The sequence below is a fragment of the Peromyscus leucopus genome, chromosome 20, assembly GCF_004664715.2.
Source record: "Peromyscus leucopus breed LL Stock chromosome 20, UCI_PerLeu_2.1, whole genome shotgun sequence".
Lineage (NCBI taxonomy): Eukaryota > Metazoa > Chordata > Mammalia > Rodentia > Cricetidae > Peromyscus > Peromyscus leucopus.
Window position 1 is genome coordinate 3,520,235 of NC_051080.1, and position 18,726 is coordinate 3,538,960.

At 49.5% G+C, this 18,726-nt stretch overlaps 1 protein-coding gene across 3 annotated transcripts in view; it reads left to right on the forward strand.

Moving 5' to 3' along the window:
• The first annotated feature begins 11,855 nt into the window (after positions 1 to 11,855).
• Positions 11,856 to 18,726, forward strand: part of Slc11a2 (solute carrier family 11 member 2) — a 35,308-nt gene continuing 28,437 nt past the window's right edge. Inside the window, exon 1 of one of the 3 annotated variants that reach the window (XM_028874573.2) lies at positions 11,856 to 11,960. In XM_028874573.2, coding sequence (XP_028730406.2) covers positions 11,909 to 11,960 — 52 coding nt within the window. In that variant the 5' untranslated portion in view covers positions 11,856 to 11,908. Of the gene's footprint in view, positions 11,961 to 12,998; positions 13,106 to 16,473; positions 16,815 to 18,726 lie in introns of those variants that run through there. The other 2 variants (XM_028874574.2, XM_037197361.1) reach the window with 2 other exon arrangements.

Below are 18,726 nucleotides of genomic sequence, written 5' to 3' on the forward strand. Positions count from 1 at the left end.
TCTGAGTTTCATCACCAGATCCCCTGTAAAAGTCGGACACGGTGAGACAGTCCCATGATCCCAGTCCTGTGGAAGGGAAGACAGCTTGCTGGCCAGTCAGTCTAGAGGAATCAGTGAGCTCCAAGTTCAGTGAGATGCTGTCTTGAAAAATAACATGAAGTGGGGTGTGATGGCGATCACCTTTAATCCCAGCACAGAGGCAGGCGGATCTCTGTGAATTCAAGGCCAGCCTGGTCTACAGCATGAGCTCTGGGACAGCCAGGATAGCTACACAGAGAAACCTTGTCTCAAAAAAACAAAAAATTTTTAAAAAAATAATTAATAATTACACTCATGATATTAATTACATTTGTGGTATTCATTGATTACATTCGCAGTATTCATTCAATAATTATATTTATGATATTCATTAATTACACTAATGTATATTGATTTATTACATTCATGATATGTAGCTAGAGGTTTCCTGCCTTGCCCACAGTCAGGACAAATCTCTGTCACCCGCCAGTCCCACAGCCACTCAGACCCAACCAAGTAAACACAGAGACTTATATTGGTTACAAACTGTATGGCCGTGGCAGGCTTCTTGCTAACTGTTCTTATAGCTTAAATTAATCCATTTCCAAAAATCTATACCCTGCCACGAGGCTCGTGGCTTACCGGCATCTTTTCATGCTGCTTGTCAGGGTGGTGGCTGGCAGTGACTCCTTCTGCCTTCCTGTTCTTTTATTTCTCCTCTCTGTTAGTCCCGCCTATACTTCCTGCCTAGCCACGGCCAATCAGGTTTTATTTATTGACCAATCAGAACAACTTGACATACAGACGATCCCATAGCCCAGCCAAGTGCAGATCATCTCAGACACCTGCACTCAGGCCCATGGTCCTAATCATCCTCTATGCGGACCTGCTGGGTAAAGCCACGAGGAAACCAAGAACGGGCTCCCACAGGACATACAGAACATTCCACAGCAATGATATTATGTCCTGATACTACTGTCCATTTGTGGGACTTTTCCATCACACAAAACAGAGATTCTGTACTTAGGAAATCATTGCTCTATATTCCTTTCTTCTCCATCTTGAGATAAGGTCTAATCTTCTGTCTCTATAAATTTGTATATTCTAAAAAGGAAATAAATATGTGTATGTATACACATGAGCATACACACAGATACTGCAGAGCATGATGGACGGAGACACCAGATATCAACCTTTGGCTTGCACATGCACACACATGAACATACATGTGCACACACAGATTAGGGAGGTCTTTCCTGTGTCCCTTCTAAAATACCCTTGTCTCTGACGACAGCTTTCGCTGCTCTCCCCTTGGCGTGGTTATTTTCCGTTGTCAATTTGACCACCTGGAATTAACTAAAACCCCAAAATGAGGGCAAACCAGTGAGAGGGTTTTGTTTTGCTTAATTTGAATAGGGATCTCCACTTCTAACTTGGATCTTGAGGTGGGAAGACACACGCCTTTAATCTGGGCCACACCTTCTGCCAGAAGCCTGTAGAAGGACATGGAAGAAAGAAGCTTTGCTCTCTGCCTGCTTGCCCTCCTTGCTGGCACATCCATTCCTTCACTGGCAGTAGAGTCTACATTCTTTGGGATTCCAGCACATACGGAAGACCAGCAGAGGCATCCAGCCTCGTGGACTGAGCAACTACTGGATTCTTGGACTTCGTGTTCATAGGCAGCCATTGTTGGACTACGTCTGTAAGTCATTCCAATAAATTTCCTTTCTGTATATAGTTCTGTTACTCTAGAGAACCCCGACTAATACACCCACCTTTAAAATTATTGTACGTTTGTGTGTGTGTGTGTGTGTGTGTGTGTGTGTGTAGGTCAGGACGAGTGAGAGTCAATTCTCTCCTAGCACATGGGTTCTGGGGATCCAACTCAAGTTATCAGGTTTGTTGAGAAGAACCTTTACCTGATGAACCATTTAACTGGCCCTGGTTTGTTTGTTTGTTTTTTGAGATAGAGGCTCCAATGTGCAGCCTGGCTGGGCTGGAACTCCCCGTGTAGACCTCGAATTTGCAGAGACCCGCCTGCCTCAGCCTCCTGAGTGCTAGAATTAAAGGCTGTGACGTCTTTCTAAACTAACCCTTTTCAGCATTAAGTGCCTCGTCACTTAGAATCTTGAGAAGACTCCAGAAGGCCTCTGTTTAGTCTGGATGACTCCTCCTCTACCTCCGGGGGTCAGCTTGTGTCCCAGGTACCCCTAGCAACTGGTTTTGGTTTGGGATTTGACTTATGATCCAAGGGAGGTGGCGGCGGCGGCGGACATAGTCCTCTCAGGACTGGGGCTGGAGCTGTGACGTACTCCTTACCATCTATCCTGAAGAGGCAGACTGTGGCTGGCACCCTCTCCTTCCTCCACTTGGGGAAGCTGCCTGAGAATGAAACCCTGCTGGTTCTGAAGCAGAGAGGAAGGGCCACCAGTCAGGCATGTGGAGAGTGGCTTAGGACCTGTCTGGGCCCTAGAGAAGCCCTGCTCTGAGCTCATTGTGCTCTCTAGTTTCCCAATCTGTGAGTGACTCAGTTCCTTCCCTGCACAACCAGTACAAACCGGGTTTCTACGAGGACAACCAAATCAGAGATAAGCAGGAAGGCTGTGGAGGCAGGAGAAGCCAGCCAGCTCCAGAGGGAGAGCCTCGTAGCAGGCTTTTTTTGATCACCAGCCCCCAAATCATGACACTGAGACTTATGATTAATTATGAATGCTTAGCCTTAGCTTAGGCTTCTTTCCGGGTGCCTTTTTTAACTTAAATGAACCCATTTCTATTAATCTATGTGCTGCCCCGAGGCTCACTTACCTCATCTACCTATCTACTTGCGATCTAACCTGCTTTCCTGCTTCCTCGTGTCTGGCCGGCTGCCTCCAACTTGCTGCCTCCTCTTTTCTTCCATTCAGCTTTTTTTTTTTTTTTTTTTTTTTTTTTTTTTTTTTTTTTTTTTTAGCTGAGGATCGAGCCCAGGGCCTTGCGCTTGCTAGGCGAGCGCTCTACCACTGAGCTAAATCCCCAACCCTAGCCATTCAGCTTTTTATTAGACCAATCAGGTGCCTTAGGCAGGCAAGGTGAAACAGATGCATGTCTTCACAGATGTTCTACTCCACAACAGAATCCACCTTTAAAACCCAGTCTCAGGCCTTATGTGTTCTGTTGTGTGATTTACAGACACTGGTCCTTCCTCATTTACTTGACATCTACAGCGTCCCACAATCTTATCTACACGGAACTTGATTTTAATAAGGTTATGGATGACAGGGCGTGGGTCCTGGGGTTTTTGCTTGTTTGTTTTCAGGCAGATTCTCTTATAGCCCATGGCTCAAACTCACTCTGTAGCTAAGGATGACCCTTGAACTCCTGGTATTCCTGCTTCTACCTCCCAAGTGCTGGGATAGAGCCAGGTTTTTTGTTGTTGTTGTTGTTGTTGTTGTTTTTTCGAGACAGGGTTTCTCTGTGTAGCTTTGCGCCTTTCCTGGATCTCGCTTTGTAGACCAGGCTGGGCTCGAACTCACAGAGATCTGCCTGCCTCTGCCTCCCGAGTGCTGGGATTAAAGGCGTGCGCCACCACTGCCCGGCTATATTGTTTTTTTGTTTTTGAGAGAGAGAGAGAGAGAGAGAGAGAGAGAGAGAGAGAGAGAGAGAGAGAGTGAGAGTGCGCGCGCGCGCGCGCGCGTGCGCGCGCATGCGCGCGCAAGCCTAGAACTCATTATGTAGCTCAGGTTAACCTTGAACTTAGGATCCTTCTGCTTCAGCCTCCCAAGTTTTGGGATTACAAGTGTGCAGAATCACACCAAGCACATATATTTTTATTCATTAAACTAAAGTTTATAGAAGTCAAGCATTTTAAGATGGGTGGTAATGGTGCACACCTCCAAGAGGATCTCTGAGTTCAAGACCAGCCTGGTCTACAGAACAAGTTCCAAGACAGCTAGAGCTGTTACATAGAGAAACCCTGTCTCAGAAAACAAAAACAAAACAACAACAACAGAAATCAAGCACTTTATTCAACATCATAGAGCTAATAAATGACAAAGCAAGAACTCTAATCTGCTTCTCTTGATTCTGAGTCTGAGGCCTGAGGCCAGGGGTGAGTGCATATGCCTATGATCCAAAGGCTGAGGCAGGAGGATCTAGAGTTCAAGACCAACCTGTGCTGAACAGTGAGACTACACCTCAAAAATCAGCACAGCACTGCACTGCACCATACAGCACTACCCTGAACCACACAACACTGTACTACACTGCACCAAGCACAGTACCACACAGCACCACACTGCACCGCACCACACAACACTGCACCATACAGCACCACACTGCACCATACAGCACCACACTGCACCATACAGCACCACACTGCACCATACAGCACCACACTGCACCATACAGCACCACACTGCACCATACAGCACCACACAACACTGCACTGCACTGCACCGCACAGCACTGCACTGCACCGCACAGCACTGCACTGCACCGCACAGCACTGCACTGCACCGCACAGCACCGCACAGCCTATGGTGTCTTCATTGTCCGGGTTTGTCAGGTGTCCATTTTCCCTCTTAGAAGAGTGTGTCACTGCAGGCAGGATCTTGCTGTGCTTAGGGCAGCTTCCCGGGGGTGGCTGAAAACAGGCGGCACCTTCAGACTGTTCTCAGATCTGCTTTCCCTCAGCAAAGAGCATGTAAGTCACCGCTCAGAACGATGCCTCGCCTACTGCATGAGTATTATCGTGATGTCCCCACCTTTCTGACGGATCCCCCCAATAAGAAAGTATTTTTAATTTACTCGGTTTATGTACACCCATAGTGAGCATAAGCCTCTACAGAACAAACCTTCCTTAGTACTTGAGCATTTTCTGACGTTGTCTTTTTATGTGGTGTGTATTTGGTTAGTTAGTTAGTTACAAGGTCAGACTGTTCTCCAAGTTGTCATCCTCCTGCCTCACATTCCAAAGTATTACAATTACATTGTATTTTCTACTTTACTCTGTTTCTCTTTTTTGTTTGTTTTGTTTTTTGGTAGTTGCAGAAAACCTGCTCAGAGCTTTTTGAATGCTAGGCAAGCTGTCTGTCAGTGAGCTGTACCCTAGGACTCATACAATTGATACCACAACAAAATAATGCATTGATGCATTCCTGGGCCCTGGAGGTGGCTCAGCAGGTCAGGGTGCCTGCTATACAAGTCCGAGGACCTGCGTTTGATCCCTGGATCCCATGGTGGAAGGAGAGAACTGACTCCCAGGAGTTCTCCCGTGACCTACACACTGTGACCTACACACATGTGCTACGGCAATATGCATCTACATTCACATGCACATAATACATGCATAATTTTTAAGGAGTAAAATAATTAATAAAATATTTTTTTTATTTTAGTCCAAGCTAAAATTTGATGTCATAACTATTGAGTACAGTTGATATGTTAAGCATATTGTGAGGTACAATGGATAGCATGTAATGTACAATAACATTTTATTTTATTGTTTTGAGACAGGGTTTCTCTGTGTAGTCCTGGCTGTTCTGGAACTTGCTGTCTAAACTAGGCTGGCTTTGAACTCACAGAGATCCACCTGCTTCTGCTGCCCAAGTTCTGTACAATAATAATCTTCATGATACTCACAATATAGTAGGGAAAAAATAGAGACAACAGCAGGGGCTCAGCCTGAGGAGAGCCAGATGTGTTTAGAAAACAGGAAGTGTGGAGCTCAGCTTGACCAAAGATTTGCATGGTGGACATGGGAGAGAAGGCCAGTGCTCTGTGATGGGGGATCTGGAGACAGCGTGGTGGGGATCTGGAGACGGCGTGGTGGGGGATCTGGAGGTGGCATGGTGGGGGTCTGGAGGTGGCGTGGTGGGGATCTGGAGACGGTGTGGTGGTGCATGCCCGTAATTCTGGCACTTAGGAGTCTGAGGCAGGAGGATTGCAAATTTGAAGGCAGCCTGAGCTGAATAGTGAGAACTTGTCAAAAAAAAAAGTGTAACACCCCCACCCCCACCCCAATGCACACACATTTTCAGGAAACAGGCATTCACTGTGCGCTCACATCTCTTCCTTCTCTCAGTAAGCGATTTGGGAACCACTAAACCTTTCTAAATGGGTAAGGGAGATAAGCTGATCAAAGAGACATTTCAGTCATTAAGAGCAGTGTCCTGGTTCGCTTTTGTCAACTTGACACAAGTTAGAGTTATCTGGGAAGAGAAATCTCAGTTGACAAAACGCCTCCATCAGATTGCCTGTAGGCCAGTCTGTAAGGCATTTTCTGGATTAATGATTGATGGGGAAGGGCCACTGAACAAGCCGGGAGGAACAAGTCAGTAAATAGCACTTCTCCGGGGCCTCTGCATCAGCTCCTGCTTCAAGTTCCTGCCCTGACTTCCCTGGGTGCTAGAGTGTGACCTGAGAGTTATAAGCTGAAATAAACCCTTTCCTCCCCAAGTTTGTTTGGGCGTGGTGTTCCTCACGGCAATAGAATCTCTAAGGCAAGAAGGGAACGATGGGAATGGAAAAGAAAACTGGTCTCGTTAGGACAGAGCATTAGTGGCTGGCATTATTTGATATGAAGGAGGAAGAAGACCCTGTGAGAACTTACAGGCTTGACACTTAGAGACAGGAGACCCGGGGAAATGCTAAGAACCGGCTGGCGTGTGCACAGCGGATCACCTGGGACGTGTCTGTGTGGACGGCAGCTGGAGATCTGGGAAGAAAAGGATTGTGCATGGGCTATTGCATCCCCTGGAAAGAAGCAGCAGTGTGGCATTCTGGAACCATCACTGCGGAGGTGAAGGAGAGCTGTGGTTAGGAAGGGAGCCTCAGCATCTTCCCCAAGGATGCAGCGGTATGCAGAGCAGAGGGCTGGTGTGGAGAGAGGAGTGCTGAGCATTGCAGAGTTGATCCATGGCCGGTGTTGGGGGCAGGCAGGACACAGTACCGTGTTCTAGGACAGCTTTCTGCAGGTGCTGGGGTCATGGAAGGATGCTCTTCGGTAGGAGTGTCTAAGAGACATGAGACCCAAGAGTAAGGACTTATCCCAGTGAACCCTGACCAGAGCATAGAAACCACACTGGGGTATCTGAAAACTAAAAACATCCCCATGAGGTATCCACTCCCTACAGATGGAGAAACAAAGCAAACTAGCCATGGTGGCATAAGCATGCCACTCTAGACTAGCACTTGGGAGGTGAAGGTTGGAGGATCACGAGTTCAAGGCCAGCCTCAGCTATGTCAGGAGTTCAAGACCAACCTTGGCTACATGAGAACCTATCTCATAGAAAGCAAAGAAACACATGTAAGAAACAGACTGACTTGGAATTTAGCTCAGTCTTACCTTAAGATGTCGTTCTTTCTACAGCTTCATCCTTTGCCTGGAAGGTCTCTAGGGCTGGTGTAGACACTGTGGAAATCAGAAGAGGACTATGAGTCAAGCCTAAAGAATGCCTCCATGTGAGGAACAGATGAGAAGTAGCAAGGAAATGGGGGGTGGGCAGCCAGAGGCACAGGATGGTTGGTGGCATCCAGGGGCGCAGCCAGAGGCACAGGATGGTTGGTGGCATCCAGGGGCGCAGCCAGAGGCACAGCTAGAAGAGGAACACTTAGCCATCTTGGATGCACATATGGCAAAAGTCGGGGTTCTGCTGTGGATGGACTCAACGATCTCATTTCAGAGAGGGATTTCCAGAGTGACACAAAGGGTGGAGAAGCAGATGAAGAGTGAGTGCAGGTCACTGTTCCAGCTAGCGCTGACCTTGAGTCACTGGAAGAAGTCACAGGGAGCCAACCCCAAGACCGTGCCCGCAGGAAGCTTATTAGGAAGAAAACAAGGATTGGTAATGAGGGAATGGAAGGAAGCAAGACTGGTCAGGAGCAGTTGAACTGTGTAGGACCATTCCCACTGGAGGCAGGCTGTGAGGAATGGGGTGGGACCAGACATCCGGAGGCCATCTGCCAGCAGCGCTGGAACAGTAAGTCTGTCACAGTTGTGTGCTGGCACACAGCTTCAATCCCAGCACTCAGAAGGCAGAGGTCAGGAGGTGGATCTCCGTGAGCTGGGGGCCAGCCTGGTCTATAAAGTGAGTTTCTACACAATGATTTCCAGACTGAGATCAAAGGTGTGTGACACCTCATGTAGCTCAGTCTTCTCCATTGAAAGCTCAATTTATTGGGAGAAAAAGCACAAAAACAATAATCAATGATGCCCTGAGCTTCTATTACCACTTAATGTGTGTGTAGCTTTCCCCCTGTGCTGGGAGCCTAGGTTCTCAGGAAATGTTTATAAAATGAGTTAATTTGTTAGGGAGAACGAGAAGTGCTTAGAAGTCCTGCATGGCTTGGTCCTGGGAACCTGACAGGTGCCACAAGGGACTAAAGAGCAGACACACAGACACAGCTGGATTGAGTGGGCAGCTCTGACACACCACCAGCTGTGCAGCAGCCCAGAACCTCAGCTTGATGATTACCTAAGCAGAGGAGGAAAGGCGAGGTTAGCTGGCTAGGTGGGAGGTTTCTGCAGGGGAGCAGTCTCTCTGGCTGTGAGCCTCCAGCTTTCTGTCCGTTCAGTCGACATTCCCACAGGGACCCGAGGGAGCTTTGCCACCTCCCGTGGGTCTGAGGCCTTGGGGTCCTTGTCAATCCTACACCTTCACTCTCGCTGTACGTTCACCCCGGGCTCCTCTGCCCCCCAAGCTCAGGTAGTAAATGGAATTTAAGAGTCATTAATGTGGCCAGCCCAGCGGCCGCCTGGAGAAGTCAGAGGACAATCACAGAGCTGCTTTTGTTTGTTTGTTCTGTTTTGAAATAGGGTTTCTCTGTGTAGCCCTGGCTGTCCTGGATCTCACTCTGTAGACCAGGTTGGTTGGTCTCCAACTCACAGAGATCCACCTGCCTCTGCCTCTCAAGTGCTGGGATTAAAGGTGTACGCCACCACCACTTGGCTTAGAGTTGATTTTGAGGGGGTGGGGCGTTTCTCTGTGTAGTTTTGGTGCCTGTTCTGAATCTCGCTCTGTAGGCCAGGTTGACCTCGAACTCACAGAAATCTGCCTTGCTCTGCCTTCCAAGTGCTGGGATTAAAGGCATGGGTTGCCGCTGCCACCACCCAGCTTAGGTTGCTTTTTAAATGTATATTACTATATATACATGTATTGGGGTGTATGGTGTGCATGTGTGAAGGTCAGAGACAATACTGGGGAGTTTGTTCTCGGTTTCCGCCTTTATATGAGTTCCTAGGCTCAAACTCAGGTCATCCAGCTTTCACTGCAAACACTTACTGGTGAGCTATTATCTCTTTGGCCCCTTGGATGTTTTGAGGAACCCTGAAGAATAATTTTCCAGGTAAAGGTCAATGGCAGCTGGGCAGTGGTGGCACATGCCTTTAATCCCAGCACTCGGGAGGCAGAGGCAGGCGGATCTCTGTGAGTTCGAGGCCAACCTGGGCTACAAAGTGAGTTCCAGGGAAGGCGCAAAGCAACACAAGAGAAACCCTGTCTCTGGGGAAAAAAAGGTCAATGGCTATAGTTGCTAATTTTAGAAAGTCATAGAGAAAATAAAAGCATGAAAAAAACAAAAACAAAACAAAACAAAAAACCACTTGGAGTGTGTAGATGGAAAACTTAGAAAGGACCCCTTAAATAAAAGGTACATGCAATAAGGTTCACACTGGGCTGGAGAGACTGCTCTTCCAGAGGACCCAGGCTCAGTTTCCAGCGCCCACAGTGAGCAATTCCAGGGAGTTAGGCGTCCTCTGCAGGCACTGTCCAGACTCATGCACACACAGACACACGTGTATACACATAATATAAATCTTTAGGGATTTTTACACATTATACACATGATTAAAATAAAGCCTTTTTTTTTTCTTTTTTAAATCCATATTAAGAGCTGGGCATGGCCAGGGTGGTGGTGGTGGTGGTGGTGGTGGTGGCGGTGGCGGTGGCGGTGGCGGCGGCGGCGGCGGCGGCGGCGGCAGCGGCATAGTGGCGGTGGTGGTTTTGGTGAGAGCACACACCTTTAATCCCAGCACTCAAGAGGCAGAGGCAGGTGGATCTCTGTGATCTCAAGACCAGCCTGGTCTACAGAGCAGGTTCCAGGACAGCCAGGGCTACACAGAAACCCTGACTCTTGGGGGATGGGGGAGCCCTATCAACAAATGCTGCCCATAGCTACTGCCATCTATGCAGAAAAGTGTTCTCACTGTTGTCATGTGACCCACTTGGTGATGTCTTTGAGCTAGACGTCAATGGAAGAGAGTGGAGAGTACACAAGACGGAGCCGGCACTGAGTGCGGGCTGCCAGATCTACAGGAGTTATGTTTGCAGTCTAGCTTTGCTGGCTAACCATGTGTCTTTTAGGCACATTACTTAACCCTCGTAAATTACTGATTAATCTTCCAACTGAAGATAATAGTTCCTGCCTCACAATTTTGTGAGGATTGATGGGTGTTTGTCAAGTGTGAAACAGTGTATATAGAAAAGAGTTCAGTTAGTATGTTGGAAGAAAAGCCTGAAGATTGTTCCGTAAAACCCATTACTGCTTTCTTGACTTTCCTGTTTTGGTTTGGTTTGGTTGTTTTTTTCCAAGACAGAAAGGTTTCTCTGTGTAGCCCTGGCTGTGCTCTGTAGACCAGGCTAGCTCAAATTCAGAGATCTATCCATCTCTAACTCTTCTGGGATTAAAGGCGCACATCACCATGACTGGCATGATTTTTATATTTATTTATTTAATTTATTTATTTGTGTGTGTGTGTGTGTGTGTGTGTGTGTGTGTGTGTGTGTGTGTAAATCGATGGGACCCAGAGCCCCACACATGGTGGGGAGCACCCTACCATTCAGCCATGTCCTTGGCCCCGCGTCTCCTTTCAGAAATCATAAATTCAAATCTTTTCTCTGCCAGATTTTATTTCATGGATGGGTACTTTTTATGAGGTACCATTTATGAGGAGGACAACTTGTCCCAGGCTTAATCTGCAGAGGCAACTTTGCCTTGGGGAATGGTCTGATAGCAAGTAGGATTGGGAGCAGATCGCATCTTAAGGTAGGCTGAGCGAGCCCAGCACCGGGTCTTTCATCCGGGTGCTGCTCAGAAAATCCCTGGTTCCTAGCATTGCCATGCTTCACCGTGCAGCCTTGCTTGGCAATTTGAGCCAACTGCGTTTCTTTCCATTTATTCTTAGATAGTCTCAGTTGTTTCCAGGAGGCAAATTTCCCCCATGCCTCAAGCTCCCCTCCTTCCACACCGAGAAATTCTTGCCCTAGATTTCTGTTTCGCTGCCTCAGGCCTCTTTTCTTTTCCATCGGGTACTAAGTTCTGATCTGCCTCACTTTGTTGTCTGCCTCCTGATCACTGATTGACCAGCTCATGCCCTCGGCTCCTTCAGATCCGGAGAAATAGGCCAGGCGGCATTTCCATCTATACTTTGAGACGCCTCATAATTGCATCAGTATCGCACGTACTACGTGGAAAATACATGCGAACTGTCAGGCTTTGGGTTAATTGGTTTTACCTCCCGTCTCAGAGGGGCAGAGTCCTAGTCCCCGAACCAGCTTGACTCCCAGGGGAGGGAGTGGCGGCCAGAGGAAAGCAGTTCCCTCCACCCACCCATTTCAGCCACCAGCGCCCATTGCCTCTAGGTCCTGCCCTTCGGAATGGCACAGAAATGAAATCTCAGAAGAAAACTTGAACTCAATTAATATTATTAATAACTAGGAGTGGCAGAAATACAACGCTTCCCTTTCATGGCCGGTCAAAGATGAAATTTGATTATGCTTTGGAGGGTGCGGTTTGAAGTTTTTCCTCAGTCTGGACCTACCTCAAGTCTCGTTTCTAACCAAGGGAGGCGCACTGGTCCGCATATATAGAGGCTGCGCGGCTCCAGGATTAGCCAAACCAGTTCTGAAGCACCATGGGGAAGAGGCAGCCGAGTGCAGCAGCCCCTGCTCCCAACTGTGAGCTAAGTAAGTGGGCAGCCAGTGGCGGGGACGCGGGCCAGCCGAGCACACCTGGAAGCTGAGACAAACAGCCCCGACCCTTTTCTTTTCCTAGTGGCAACCGAGGGTCCCAGAGGAGAGGTGCTGGGCTAGAGGGCGCTGGTCCAGAACTAACGTGTGCGTTTTCTCTTCTTTCAGGAGACCACTCTGTATGGAAAGCAGCAGCCCTTGCCAGGGTGTGGAAGTCTGGCTTTTTCCTTTTGTCCCGAGTTTGCTTTGGTTGTCGTCATATGTTTGTTTGTTTGTTTGTTTTGTGGGTTCGTGCTTTCTTCCTCTCTCCGTTCTTACATTTCTCCCGGCAGTTTCTGCATGAAGGATACAGCGCTGTCGTCTCTACTGCTGTAGCCAGTAGGGGAAATCGGGAGGGGAAAAAAAAAGGTTTTGGTAGCTCTTAGAACTTGGTGGGGAGTTGGGGGGCTTGTCAGGGCATGTATTACAGAGAAGGACGCTGAGGTGTGAGGCCGGGGATGGAGCGGGACTGCTTTGGGGCAGGCAGGACAGAGTGTGGGGAGAAGACACAGCTAGGTGGGATGGAGAAAAGCTCCCTGAGAGGCTTGGAAGGAGAACCACTGATGCGGCCGAACTGGCTCCGCTGGTCCAGGTTCCGCGGTTCCTCCCAGACGTGGGGTGTTCTTGGCCCGAGCAGCCAGAAGAAAAGGGACTGCCGTGGTGCCTTATTACCGGTTGTAGCTGTATCTCGAGGTCATCATCTCTTAGGAGGAAACAGGCTTGTAGTGACCTAAAAAGAGATGGCGGGAACTATGACAAAAATTTACAGGTCCCTAGCATTCCCGGGCTGGGGAGTCGCCAACCTGAGGAACGCGGTAGGTTTGAACGGCAGGGCTGGAGCCGGGCCACGCCTCCGGCTCGACCCCGCCCCCACAGGCTCCGCCTCCCCAGCGGACCCCGCCCCCAGATCCAGCATGGGTGGGCGGAGCCTCCGCGCCCAGTCCGCCCGCCACGCAGCCCGGCCGCTGCGGGAGCCCAGCCAATCAGGAAGTGGGGCTCCCGCCCTGCCAGCCAATCGCGGGAGGGCAGGAGGTTGACCCGCTAGGTGCTGGCTTCTGGGATATGGAGGCACCGGCGCGGCGTGTCAGGCGGTGGGCGAGCCGGTAAGCCGAGGTGCTGGCGGGGTCGGGGGTCACAGCGTTCCGCTGTGTGCGAGCGAGCGAGCGGGCGAGCGGGCGGGCGGGAGCCCCGGACCCCGGGGAGACGCGGAGGGCGCCGGCGTCGGCACCGGCGCTGGCGGTCACGGGCCTCGGCCTTGCCCCGCGACCTGGGACGCCGGACCACCGCCCCTCCCCGGGGCCGGCCCGACCGGAGGCGCCCCGCGTCGGGGGTGCGCAGACCGGGCGCCCCGCGGAGGGGGAGCCCCGGGGTCCGCCTACCTGCGCGCCGCCTCCCGCAGCTCAGCGCCCTGTCAGCCCGGCGGCCGCCGCCGGGGCTGCGCTGTCGGCCCGAGGGCCTCGGGCCGCGGGGTTGAGTGCAGCCGGGGTCCTCGCGCCTTCCGGGCCTCTTTCGGGGACGCCTTGCACGCGATGGGTGCGCCCCTTCCCAGCGGCTTCCTAGCCCCGGTACTTTTCAAAGCTCACTTTATGTGACACCGCTCCTTTGGGCTCTTTGTCCGGGTCGGGTCCCCGGTGCCGGACTTCGTGGGTACATCAGACTATTTGGAAGGGCGTCCTCAGGACAGAAGCTGGCTTTCCTCTGTGTGCTATGGAGACACTCCGTTGTCCTTTGCTTTACTGCGATGCGATTTAAGGCATCGAGAGCAAACATATGGAGGGAGAGCTGGCCAGGGCCCAGGGGCTTCTGGGAGCTTCTGTGTGAGCCGTGGGGGAGCCACGGGAGGCTGGCCTTCCGCCGTGGCATCTCCATCACTTCTTGGCTGTGTTAATGTTCCGTTCAGGCTGCTTAGGCGTTCTTGTGTTCCGCACACCTAGGTTGGGGTTGATGGCGGGATCTTCCAGGTGGTTGGTGTTAAATTAGTTAATACACGAAAATCGCTTAGGCCGGTCCCCTGCCACCAGGTGCTTTTATTACTGCCTGCTCGCACCTGCTGTTACCCAAGGCTTTGACCTTCTCAGGAGTCTTTGCTCGGAATCCTTCGGGCTGTTGCCAAAGATTCCCCAGGCCAGTGCTTTCTAGCCATATTATTAGTCTGAAAGCGCAGTAATTACAGGCGAAGAAGACAGGCGCTGTGCAGAGGGCTTCTTCTTAACCCTCGTCTTTTCTCTCAGAGACTAGATCTTGCTATATGTGTCTAACTGCTCTGGAACTTGATATGTTGACCAGGTCGACCTCCAGCCATCCTTCTGCCTCTGTGCTGAGATCAGTCACAAGCATTTGCCACTCAGGCCTGGCTTCTGCTTAGTTTATTAAATGAGGTTGGAAAAGAACGTTTTAGGCTAGTTTCTGCAGTAGCTGTGTTAGTAAATGTAACCTTGAGATTTCGCTGGTGTTTTTTGCTACAGTCTTCATTCTCAGCCTTGCTTGGATTAAGAGTTTATTTTGGACACGCACCTAGAAGGCGGTGACTGCAGCACACAGGCTCTCTCGTGTTTCCGGAAGGCCTGTGGGACTCAGAAGGGGAATTCCTGAGCATCCTGGCCGCACCTGTTGTGAAGGGATAGGGAAGCTGGATGTGACTCCGAGATTCCGCTCTGTTACTCGGCAGAGCTGGTGGACAGCTTTGGTTCAGTAGTCACTCAGTGAAAATTGTATTCACAAAGTAGGATCGTTTTTTTCTGTTTGACTTTGCAGCCCAGAGCCTGGTTCGGTGCCGCCTTGTCAGTCAGAGGCTATCATTTTCTGCTATGCCAGTACATCTTTGTATGAGCCTTAAATCCTCTTAATTCCTGTTGGTGTGGTTGGGAGACCCCAGGAGTTCAAAAGAAGTCTTTCTCAGTCGCTTAGCAGCATTGTTGGGATCCCATCACTAAATAAGGAACTGTTTATGGAAAAGCACAGCTTACAAAGCATGCCCCGCCGGGCGGTGGTGGCGCACGCCTTTAATCCCAGCACTCGGGAGGCAGAGGCAGGCGGATCTCTGTGAGTTCAAGGCCAGCCTGGTCTACAGAGTGAGATCCAGGAAAGGCGCAAAGCTACACAGAGAAACCCTGTCTTGAAAAACCAAAAAAAAAAAAACCAAAAACCAGTTCAATACTTCTTTAGGTTGTCATGTGTTCAAATTCATATGTAATGAGAGGAGAAGACTACAAGTTAATTATTAAAAATGTATCAGGTTCCAAAGAGCAGAAGGAAGCGTCCAGGGCTGCGGAATCTCTTACTTGCTTGTCTGACTCGACACATGATTTTCTTCTAAGGACAGAAGGTCAGTGTTGATGGTGATGTCTGTTAGGGTAAATGGGCTAGATGTGCCCTAACAAAACAAAAAAATCCTTCAGGTTTCCTGGAGGAAAACTATATAAGAAAGTGGAAAAAAAAAAGACTTGGACAAAGTTTTTGGGTGATGGGCGGTAGATGATATGCTTTTGATAGATTTCTTCCTTTTTCTTCCCTAAGAGAGGGCCTTTGAAGTTGTTCACAGGATGGAGGTGTCAGGCCAGGTGACCAGATTGTCCCCCCACCAGGGGAAGCACTGTTGTAAAGCTGCGGTTAGAAGGAAGTTTACAGGAAGCTTACCCTGTCAGAGTTGGAAGAACAAAGGCCAAGGTAGAGGAGGGCAGAGTAAACCGTGTGTGGGCTAGTCAGCAATCCGGAAGGTGAACTCTGTGAGCAGAGAAAAGGAATAGTTCTCGTGTGTGTGTGTTTGTGTGTGTGTGTGTGTGTGTGTGTGGTGTGTGTGTGTGTGCTTGGCCTGCCCACCCCCCATGAGCGTGTGCCCGGCCTGCCCAACCCCCATGAGCGTGTGCCCGGCCTGCCCAACCCCCATGAGCGTGTGCCTGGCCTGCACACCCCCCATGAGCGTGTGCCCTGCCTGCCCTACCACTGTCCTTTCTTTTTTTCTTTAAAGATTTGTTGTATTATTTTTAATTATTTGTGTGTGCACGCGTGCATCCCGCCATGTGACTGTGCCTGTGTCTGTAGGGGTGTGTGCACGTGAGAGGTGTCAGATCTCCAGGAGTCGGAGTTACAGACAGTGTGAGCCCTCTGACGTAGGTGCCAGAAATTGAGCTCAGTTTTTCTGGAAGAGCAATGAGTGCTCTTAACCCTCAAGCCATCTCTTCAGCCTCAGGCCCTTGTTTCTTAGTCATGGTTGACAAATAATACTTTTGTCTAACAGATCAGTACTTGACAGCTGGGCCACATTTTCCCTGTTCTTATCTTCACTGACACCCAAGCAGGCTTCATTATCAGCTGTGTTCCACTCCCCAGATCTTTCTCTCCTCTCCTCTCCTCTCCTCTCCTCTCCTCTCCTCTCCTCTCCTCTCCTCTCCTCCCCTCCCTCCTCTCCATCCCTCCCTTCTGTGAGTGAGTGAGTGAGTGTGTGTGTGTGTGTGTGTGTGTGTGTGTGTGTGTGTGTTTCTTTCCAGACAGGATCTGGCTGTCTTAGATGGCTTGGAACTCTTAGCTTCTTGCTTTAGCATTCTGAAAGCTGGAGTCACAAGCAGGCGTCAGTCACATGCTGGGGCGTCTTGCCTTTGCTGGTTTGAGGCAGAGTCTTTCTCTGTAGTCCTGGCTGTCTCGGCACTCCCTATGTCAGTCACACTGACCTGGAACTCACCCAGCCTGCCTCTACCTCCCTGAGTGCTGGGATTAAAGACTGCGTGAGGCTGCCCCCTCCCACCCCCTTCCCTCCACCCTTATCCCAGTAGGTTCTTCTGTAAATCTCAAAGAGAACTGAAAAGTCAAACTCAGGTGAGAGGCGGCATGTTGGGTGTTGAGTTGTGATTGGAGTTCTTGGGCAAGACAAGTAGGAGGAGAGAGAGATTACTGTGGCATTCGAAGTTAGCAAAGTACTATCTCAGCTAGTGTCTCAATGGCCATTGTGTCAGAGAGAAAGCCGGCCCTGATTCAGGTATAGTGACTTTGTGTAATAGGAGCACTGTTTGTACTTTATGAGTGGGGTGTGTTGTGTGGAATTAAAGGCATTATGTGGAACCCAGGTCCATAGGGTGGATTATAGTTTTAAGGTCACTTTTTTGTTTGCTTATTTGTTTATTTTTTTATTTTTTTCAAGACAGGGTTTCTTTGTGTAGCCCTGGCTGGCCTTGAACTCACAGAGATCCACCTGCTTCTGCCTCCTGAATGCTGAGACTAAAGGTGTGCGCCGTGTGCCGCCCGGCAAGATTTGGAATCTTTATGTTCTCATTTGTTGGTCCTACTCACCTTTCTGAGATAGAATTTTACTAAGCAGCTTCAGGTTGACCTTGAACTTGTGACTCACCTGCCTCAGCCTCTGAATGCTGTGGTTACAGGCGGTTGTTCTCTTCTGAGTGTTTGAAAGCCAGGGAGGCATCTTGATCAGTGCCAGGTTGTTTGATCTTCAGAGCCCTCAAGGTAGAAGTAGAACCGACCTCCACAGGTGCACACTGCCATCACACACATAAATAAATGTACAAGAAGGTCTTTAAACACTTGTGTGCCATTTCTGGATTTGTATTACTTCATATTTTGTACGTTGTGACTTGGGAGGTGGGGAGATTTAGACTGTATACAAACAACCCCCCTTCTCTCCCCAGTATGGGGGGTAGATGATAAAACTTTCTTCTATACCTTAAAATTAATGAGATGGCTATGAATACCTTTACCTCCTTTTAGGGACAAATACAAGAAACCACTGTTTTAAACTCAAGCCTTTTTTCAACATAAGGAAAAAATGGTTTTTTAGAGTTGTACATGTATTTAGTATTTCATACTTTATTTTGTTTATTTTTTTTTGTGATTTATTTTTAAGTGAATTGGTGTTTTTCCTGCATGTATGTCTGTGTGATGGTGTTAGATCCCCTGGACTTGGAGTTACAGACAGTTGTGAGCTGCTATCTGGGTTCTGGGAACTGAACCTGGGTTCTCTGGAAGAGCAGCAGTATTGAGCTATCTCTCCAGCCCTTTTATTTTAAGCTAGGATATTACTATGTGGCCCCAGCTGAGCTGGAACTTGCTGGGTCGATCAGGTGGCCTTAAACCTGGTTGTCCTCCTGCCTCTGCCTCCTGAATGCTGAATGCTCCTGACCGTGTGTGATTTTTAAGGTAATCGAAGTTTCTTATTAAATTAAAGGAGCAGAAGAATTGTAAGGAGAATACCAGGGAGTAGATGTTCTCACCTCCTCAGAAGACAAGCCAGTGCTAAGCAGTGGGTGCTGAGGGGTACTTGCTAGAATCAGGAAATGGCTCTCTGGAAAGGAGGGGGAGTCAGCGTTTCACTGTCTGAACCACTGTGTGGACACTAAGACAGAGGAGGAGTAAGTTGAGCTTTAGGCTGTCTGTCGTGCCTGCCCGGGAGACAGCACAGAGCGATTACCCACTCAGATTTCTGTCGGATTGTTTGACAGAATGTCCCCAGTGAGCGGGACTGAAAGGCTCTGATAGACTACGGAAGCTTTACATTTGAGAAAATTAATGGGGCCTGGCGCTGTCTGTCGCGGGGCACCTGGGTTGGAGCCTCGCTGCTGCTGCTGCTGCTACGTACAACAACAATACAGTACCTGGTGAGCAGGTTTTGTTGCCAAACAAGATGGAAGTGAGCTCAGCACTCACCTCCATCTGACCTGCCTCTCCCTCCCTTCTGCTCTGGTCTGCAATTTTCTGTGTAGCTGAGGCTGGTTTTGAA